Source organism: Bufo bufo, chromosome 4 (genome assembly GCF_905171765.1).
Source record: "Bufo bufo chromosome 4, aBufBuf1.1, whole genome shotgun sequence".
In the NCBI taxonomy this organism is placed as follows: domain Eukaryota; kingdom Metazoa; phylum Chordata; class Amphibia; order Anura; family Bufonidae; genus Bufo; species Bufo bufo.
In genome coordinates this window covers 223,647,606-223,656,674 of record NC_053392.1, presented here as the reverse complement: position 1 = coordinate 223,656,674, position 9,069 = coordinate 223,647,606, and the positions used below count along the sequence as shown (strand labels likewise).

The 9,069-nt window shown below is 37.5% G+C and overlaps 2 protein-coding genes across 2 annotated transcripts; both read right to left on the bottom strand.

Annotated features, from left to right (window-relative positions):
- Window positions 1-673: 673 nt before the first annotated feature.
- On the bottom strand, window positions 674-3,120 carry LOC121000051 (platelet glycoprotein V-like). Its single transcript, XM_040431075.1, has 2 exons — window positions 3,100-3,120; window positions 674-2,955 (listed from the first exon to the last, which is right to left on the bottom strand). Exon 2 carries the CDS (start codon window positions 2,939-2,941, stop codon window positions 1,151-1,153), a length of 1,791 nt encoding a protein of 596 aa, XP_040287009.1. The 5' UTR covers window positions 2,942-2,955; window positions 3,100-3,120; the 3' UTR covers window positions 674-1,150.
- A 1,861-nt stretch (window positions 3,121-4,981) lies between these two features.
- Window positions 4,982-7,146, bottom strand: LOC121000050 (platelet glycoprotein V-like). The gene is made up of 2 exons (XM_040431073.1): window positions 7,101-7,146; window positions 4,982-7,005 (listed from the first exon to the last, which is right to left on the bottom strand). Exon 2 carries the CDS (start codon window positions 6,998-7,000, stop codon window positions 5,144-5,146), a length of 1,857 nt encoding a protein of 618 aa, XP_040287007.1. The 5' UTR covers window positions 7,001-7,005; window positions 7,101-7,146; the 3' UTR covers window positions 4,982-5,143.
- Between the last annotated feature and the right edge of the window lie 1,923 nt (window positions 7,147-9,069).

The following is a 9,069-nucleotide window of genomic DNA, read 5'->3' as shown; positions in this document are numbered from 1 at the left end:
TGGTAATTATACCCAGCATGGGGTCAGAGGTCATTATACCCAGCATGGGGTCAAAGGTGTTGATTCCATTATTCTATTTGGATAATGACCTCCCTTTGTGCAATAATCCCTGAACTGAAAATTTTAAATACATTGTGGCAGTGTTGCTTAACTAACCCAATCCTTCTCCTCAGAATACAGTAGGACATCAATATCATATTAGCAGGGTCCGACACCCCATTGCTCAGCTGATACCTTGTAGCTTCATTGCATAATGGATGGAACTAATAACTGCAGAGCTGCTTCCACTGAAGTGAATGGTACGGTCATTTTGATTGCATGCTGCTTTTCGTTCAAGCATGCTTTCAGTTACACTGGTAAATAGACATGCATATACTGCTTGTTCTAAATTCTGTTACCACATCCTACTGGGTTCAAGCCAGGCCAGTCCAAAAATGTTGTTACTCTTCAGACTTGCTTTGGGGTTTTGTATTATTGTTTTCCTTCCTGCACAACAGCAATGGGTGTGACGCTGATTACAATTCCAAATGCAACAACTAAAGTAGAATTAGGTGGCATTTCCAATAGGAGACCATAGAATATTTAGCAAGGTTTCTTGGATTAGTTGCCATCCAACATCCAGCATTAATTCAAATAAAAATAGACAAATCTTTAAGGCAGCAACAGTATTTTATAACGTGCCTTTTACACATTTTTGTGTGTACAGACTGCCAATTTCTTGCTCACACCTTTTACTACCGGTCTTGAAAAAGGATTGAACAATGCAGGTTTACATGTGTCAATTCCTAGACGTAGCGAATTATGAAATTGTAACTGCAGTCACATGGTTCAAAGGTAAGTACCAAATTCCAGATGTTTTATTTAATTTCCATCCAATTGTATTTACACACAGTAATTTGCACATTTTATGAGTATACTTTTTAACATACCAAAAAGTGTTTGCATATGAGTATTTACAAAATAAGATAATAATAAACAATGATCAACATTTGTTGAATTGTACACATCATCAGGCATAAATGGCACCCTTACCCAATCAAAATGTACACAGTGATAACTGCATTGTCAAAGAGCCATATTGCCATATAGGAATCATGTTTATGTGAAACAGTTAATATCTCAATATAAAAGTTAACATCTTATAGGCCTACTAGTTTGAATCTGGAGCAGGACAATTTGGTGGAACTAAGATATGCACTAATACTACAGGCTCAGTAGGAATGTTGAAGTGGTTATAAAATGTTCTCATTTTTATCAAGACAAAACATTGTACAGTTGTAAGGAACAGTTGTACTGATGTTGTGAAATAAAGTAGATAGTAAATTATATAACCAGAAGGAAGACTACATCTGTGTAACATCACAAGCTTACATTGCAATTCATGTCCTGATGTTCTACTGGTTGTTTTAGTGTGGTTCATATATGGGTTTTTACGGTTATCCCAGTTTGACATATGCATAGTACTAGAGTAATCTATTACACTAGTAATATATTCTGTAGTAGGTGTTGTAATAGTCATCCTGTCACTTGTACTGAAATTAACCCAGGAGCTTAAAAGTTTTGTTAGCATATAAGAACCCCTTTTCTGCTCTGTAATTGATGTGGATGGACAAATTAGTGCTTCTAATGCCAACACAGGTGTGGTCTTTAATGTTGGAGGGTTTGTGCAAAGAAGTGTCATATGGTTTGGTACCTTTTCCGTATTATTTTCCAACCAGGACTTAAACTCTATAAGCTTACAATCACACATCCAGGGATTGCCCTCAAGATGAACACTTTGAAGATTTGGCAACAACTTGAACAAGTTTCCTGGTAGGGTTGTTATCTTGCTGTTGTTTAAATAAACATTTTGAAGTTTTATAAGAGGTCTCAATAAATTATCAGGGAGGTTATCAAATGTATTATTGTACAAGGAGAGATTTTGTAGGCTTTGTAGATCCTGGAAGAGTCCCACAGGAAGAGAGCTGAAGTTGTTAGTATGTAAATACAGTTCCACAAGTTTGGTCAGACCACTGAAAGTATCTTTTGGAAGAGACTGAAGTTGTGTGTTCTTAGTTAAGATGAGAACTTCTAGATTGGTTAAATTACTGAAAATAAAATTAGGAATTGTAGAAAGGGATGTGCCCCAAAGCCTGAAGGACCTGAGTGTGCCTATTTTACCGAACAGTACATTAGGCAGTTCCTTTAATGGATTTTCATACAGAGACAAGCTTTCCAACTTATGTAAATAGAGAAATAATCCATCGGCCAATGTTTTTAGGCAATTTTTCTTCAATGATAATTTTTTTAGTTTTGGAAGCTGATAAAATGCTTCTTTGTCAATCATTTCAATTAAGTTTGAATGTAGGTGGAGTTCAACCAGTTCCATGAGGTTATCAAACATCCAATTTGGTATCTCTACCAATTGATTATCATTAAGTATTAGGTGTGTTAATTTAGACAATGATCTAAAAATGTTTTTGGGTAAAGCTTGGAGTCTATTTATAGACAAATTTAGGATATTTAGACTGCTCAAATGATTGAATATTGATGGATCAAGGTACACCAATACATTTTCATCCAGGTACAAATGTTCAAGGTAGATTAATGTACTGAAGACTTCAGAAGGCAAAGAGCTCACATTGTTTTTTGATAACCTGAGAGTTTTCAGGAGAGGAAATTTCTGAAAAGCCCCTGGTCTTATTATAGAAAATCGATTGCTCTGTAAGAACAGGCGTAACGTAAATGGCATTTGTTGGAAGCTGAACTCTGTTAGTTCTGTAGCTTGTGTGCCACTTATACGAACATATGTAAAATTATGAGGAATGTTAAAAGTGGTAATGTCTGCAACTTTTTTATCCTCGCAAGCAACTGAATCTTTCACTCTGCATGTGCATCTAACAGGACAGACTGTGGAAACAGCGACAAAGCCTGGCATGGTGAGCAGTAAGAATACAATCATGACTGATGAAGACTCTAAAAAGGCAAAATGAATAAAGTTTGTGTTTTGGTAGTACGTCATAAAAGGTACAAACATAAAAATTAATAACGAAGTATATAAAATGACTATTTTGATAAAACAATAATTATGCACAACCTAAACATATTCTATAAACTTACCTGTGCAGACAATGTGCCACATTAAAGACAGATGCCACAAATAATTTAACTAAAGGGCTGCATTTATATAGAAGGGCAACAAAGTGCATCCTGCTGATAACACAGATGCTGTCAAGAGTCGAAAGAAAGTTAGAAATAGAACTTGAACATCCTACATTCATTTTACAAGAACAGAACATAAGGTAATTAAAGTTCACAAGATCATAAGCCTATTATCATAAATAAATTGTAATTCACAATGTAAAGGTCCAAAAACAGATTATGAAAAGATTTTGAGCAAAACAAACTTCAGGTATATAAAAGAGCAAGCAGATCTATTGACTAATGTGCAGTTATTTTTGAGATGCCACTTTCTGCTATTTTTGGGGAACTGAGCAAATATCACTAAAATAAAGTGGCCTAAATGGGAGGAAATGCTCAAAAACCCCAAACACTGTAGAGTGTTTATAACCGGGGGAGCAATTCCTCCGCATGTGATCCGTTGCTAGTGGAAATCCCCAGCAAAAAGTGCATACAATGGAGGATGTCATCAGCGGACCACATGCACCACAAAGGCATCCTACACAAGATGGAGTAGTGTGTGGATGAAAATATACAAATACATAAATCACTGCAAAAGGTGCACCACAATGATATGCAACTGACAACACTGGCTAATCCCTCAGGCTGATGGAATACATTGGCTAAAGCCTCAGTTTTTAACATCAGCCTGAGGGTTACTTTCACACTTGTGTTTGGTGCAGATCCGTCATGCATCTGCACAGACGGTTCCGTTCAGATAATACAACCATCTGCATCCGTTCATTATCTTTAACATAGCCAAGACGGATCCGTCTTGAACACCATTGAAAGTCAATGGAGGACGGATCACTTTTCTATTGTGCCAGATTGTGTCATAGAAAACGGATCCATCCCCATTGACTTACATTGTGTGTCAGAACGGATCAGTTTGGCTCAGTTTCGTGAGACGGACACCAAAACACTGCAAGCGGAATGGTGACTGAACGGAGGCAAACTGATGCATTCTAAGTGGATCCTTTTCCATTCAGAATTCATTAGGGCAAAACTGATCCGTTTTGAACCGCTTGTGAGAGCCCTAAATGGATCTCACAAACGGAAAGCCAAAACGTCAGTGTGAAAGTAACCTTAGCCAGTATTGTCAGCTGCATATCATTGTGGTGTACCTTTTGCAGTGAACTGAGAAAATAGCATTAGTGTAAGAATGAGCGTATCTTAAATGCTAATGTCTCTGCAGTAACTGAATTTACATAGCATAATTCATATTAAATACCAGAATCACCAATGCTAGGTGTACTCTACTCTGCAGGGTGTGTGACATCTGAGAAGAGGTTGAATCTGTATGGTACAAAGAATTATGTTGGTGCCTCCCACTCAGATAACAAAAAAAGATACAGTATGTATTATGAAAATGCAAAATAAGATGTAAATCAAGAAAGTGGATAATGATCCACTTTGTTCTTAAATAAAGGGCTTGGATTTGACATCTGGTAAGTAAAGATAGGTTTTAATATACAATGTACTCCATGGTTCTGCCACATATGGCAAATTCAGACTATCTGTATGTGGATCGACAACTGTTGACAGCCGCAGATAGCACTGTCATCTAGTAGCACCAGGGTAGTTAAAACATTTGTACCAGTTAAAACAATATCACTCAAAATCATCTGACCTAGAAACATGTCCTAAAATTCATTGAGACATTGCATTTTTAGCATAGAATCCACATTAAAAATGCAACAAATTCACCAAATATATCATAATAGAAGTTCTAGTCAGTTCACCACACTTGCAGGCAATTTTTTTAAACTGGTTGCACGGTATACAACTTGATCCATAAATAAAAGCAAAAGATCCAGCCCTCCCAAGTAAAAACTTGTTCCAGCTTTATTGAAGATACATGAGACACACCAACTCAAAAGCAGGATAAACATTGTTCTGCCACCATATAAAGTTTCATGAACAAATATTCCAGCCCATATTAATAACAATATTGTTTGAACTTGCTTAAAAGGGTGCATAATACTTAACACTTTGTGTCTGGATAGAGAGTGCTCAGTGGAATTAACATCCGAACTAATATTACAGGCTCATTAAATGTTCGAAAGTATTTATAGAGTTTCCTAATTTTCAGCAAGGTTAAGCATGTTACAAGAATATAAAATGTTTGCATTGCTAAATTGAACAAAGTAACATAGTAAATGATTTTTCCATAAATATTTAATTTATGTGAAGCATTATCCAATAACATTCTAACTGTCTCTGTTCCCATATTGTTCAGTAAAGATGGACTTGTACTCTTGGATAAATGTGAGTCTAAGGAAGGATCAGTCACAGAGGCATCTGTTTTATCCACAACATAATCTGTTACAGTCGAGTTCATCTCCTCGCCAGGAGTTGACATACTGGTAATATCATGCCATGAAATGGCAGGAGTTGACACATAGTAATCTAACTTGTTAATTATAGTATAGGGACATACCAGTTCATCAGCTTCTAATACAGGTATTTCTGCCAGATTTGAAGGACTCTGACAAACAACAGAGGTATAGTTGTATACCTTCTCCACATTCTCCATGAGCCACCACTTGAACTGCCTAAGTCTGCAATCACATATCCAGGGATTACCATCAAGATGAACTCTTTGAAGTTTTGGTAACAAGGTGAAAATGTTCTCTGGCAGTGTCGTTATGTTACTGTTATTTAAATAAAGTGTTTCAAGATTTACCAAATGTTTAAAAACATTTTCCGAGAGACTATCAAAATTATTACTGTACAAGGAAAGAATTTTCAGGCTTGGTAGATCCTTGAAGACTTCTTCAGGAAGAAAGGTAATGTTATTTGTATGCAAAGACAATTCCAGAAGTTTGTGCAAACCACTAAAACTATATGATGGAAGACCATGAAGATTTCGGTTTCTTGTTAGGATAAGGATCTCTAGATTAGTTAAATTACTGAAGATAAAATTTGGGATTGTTGAAAGGGATGTGTTATAGAGCCACAGTAACTTGAGAAGGTCCATCTTACCAAACAGTACATTAGGAAGTTCAATTAATGGATTATTATAAAGTGACAATGCTTGCAATTTATTAACATAAAGAAATAATCCATCAGCCAGTGTCTGAAGGCGATTTTTATGCAAGGCCAATTCCCTAAGTTTTGGGACATGGTAAAAAGCGTCTTTATCAATTAGTTTAATTACATTTGAATAAAGACTAAGCTTGACTAGTTCAGTTAGATTATGCAACAGCAAGGGTGTTATCTCTGTCAAAAGGTTTTCATAAATTGTGAGGATTTTTAATTTATGCAGAGAGCTAAAAACATCTTTGGGCAAATAAGACAGTTTATTTCTAGATAAATCTAAAACTTTCAGATTTACTTGATGAGCTAATAACTGATGAGACAATTCCACAAGCCGATTTCTGTTTAAGGCAAGCTCTGTTAGATTTGTTAGGTTCTTAAATATATGTGGATCCAGGTGCACCAATAAATTTCTATCTAAGAACAACTGTTCTAGATCAGTTAGTGTATGGAATACTCTAGGAGGTAGAAAACGCAAAGCATTGTTCGAAAGTCTGAGAGATTTCAATAGCGGAAAGTCTTCAAAAGCCCCTGGGGTTATTGTGGAGAGCTGGTTGTCTTCCAAGGAGAGCCGTAAAGTAACAGGCATTTGCTGAAAACTGTCATCTGTTAGTTCCATGGCTTGAGTGTCACTTATATGTACAAACGAAAAATTGTCAGGAATGGCTAATTTGGCAATGTCAGTAATGGATTTATCTTTGCAATAAAGTAGATATTTTGTTGAACAGTCACATTTAACAGGACACAAAGCTCCAGCAACCATAAACCTTGCCATGATGAGAAGCAAAATCATGATTGTCATTGAACCTAAAATAAATAAATAAAGCAAATGAACATTAAAGTTGATGTAAGTTTCTTAATGTAAGTTAAACATAAATAAAATACATATATGTTATTCTTACCTATGCTTTTACCACTTCAGAGTATGAAGAATGCATGAAGTATAAGGAAAAAGGGATGGGCTTGTTTATACCATATTGTAAGGACATGCATCCTGCTGATAACAGTAAAGCTGACATCATTTAATGAAAGAAACCTAAAATAAGAACTAGCTAGTTTTCCTGTTAGTAATAAAGAAGCAGAGACACTAGGTGGCAGGGCTCTGTGAGGGATGAGGGGCTGGAAACATTGAAAATGCCACGGATGGAAGGGTCACTAGGGAGACATAACTTAGCAGGAGCTCTGTTTAGTGTAAAGGGGAGACAGTAAGTGGACAGGGGTCTTTAATGGGGCAAAAGGGTACACATGTTGTGCAGAGCAGCCTCAGTACTTTCTCGAAATCGTTCCCACAGTAATTTACCCCATTGCTGCTGTGTGGGATGAGAGGAAGAATGCATGGGGACAGGGAAAATCAAAGGTAAACAGACTCTGCACAGACAGTCTTGATATCACCTGCTGGCTCACTTATCAAGAGCCTCTGCCTCCCCATCGCACATGGTGTGTGACACTGCTGAGAGAAGGGGGCCAGCTGTATGCTCACTTGGGTCTTGCGACTCAGTGGAGTGGAGCGTGCTTGCTGAAAGCAGTGCACAGGCTGCTGTGCATTTATCTGATCCTCACATGTGTGAGCTCAGAGGTGGGCAGAAAGTTACACAGGCTGCTCCATTCCTCCTTGGCAGGCCGGCACTGGTGTCAGTCACTGGAGTTTGAGCTGATTGATGGAGCAGCAGTTCCCTCTCACTGCTCCACCAAATCGCTTTTCTCTCCTCCTCTGCCCTGTTGATGTGTACTTCACAGCACACACATCAGGCCACTGCTAGCACCATCCAAAATAATGCCTCTCTGGCACCGCTCCCCTGCTGGACACACCCAAAGCATCAGACCTCAAGTACCTAGTTGAAAATACGGCCCTTTTGGAAGCCCTGCCATGACATTTTTATCTGGATGAGTTATTTTGTCAATGAGTGTACTTCTAAAAATGTATTCCAGTTGGTGAATGTCAAAGAAAGCCTTTATAAATCTTATCCAAGCAAGTTTTTTAATGTCATAAGCCAAATAAGACTATTGCGCATTAAGAGAAAACTGGTCAACAGCTTATGATTCTGATTGCAAAACCAGAGATCGGTCTACAAGACGATGGATTCTGTCATGTATTGAGACCTTGTGTGGATCTGAATAGCCTGATACACTGATATCCCCCAATATGCAAACATAATTGCTACTATTCAAGTCAGCTTATACTTGGATATTGACGTATGTAGTTACTTCAATGAACACAAGATCTCCAGGTAAACACTGACAGAATACAGTTGCAAGAAAAGTATGTGAACCCTTTGGAATGATATGGATTTCTGCACAAATTTGTCATAAAATGTGATCTGATCTTCATCTAAGTCACAACAATAGACAATCACAGTCTGCTTAAACTAATAACACACAAAGAATGAAATGTTACCATGTTTTTATTGAACACGCCATATAAACATTCACAGTGCAGGTGGAAAAAGTATGTGAACCCCTAGACTAATGACATCTCCAAGAGCTAATTGGAGTGAGGTGTCAGCCAACTGGAGTCCAATCAATGAGATGATATTGGAGGTGTTGGTTACAGCTGCCCTGCCCTATAAAAAACACACACCAGTTCTGGGCTTGCTTTTCACAAGAAGCATTGCCTGGTGTGAATGATGCCTCAGAAGACCTACGATTAAGAATTGTTGACTTGCATAAAGCTGGAAAGGGTTATAAAAGTATCTCCAAAAGCCTTGCTGTTCATCAGTCCACGGTAAGACAAATTGTCAATAAATGGAGAAAGTTCAGCAATGCTGCTACTCTCCCTAGGAGTGGCCGTCCTGTAAAGATGACTGCAAGAGCACAGTGCAGACTGCTTAATGAGGTGAAGAAGAATCCTAAAGTGTCAGCTAAAGACTTACA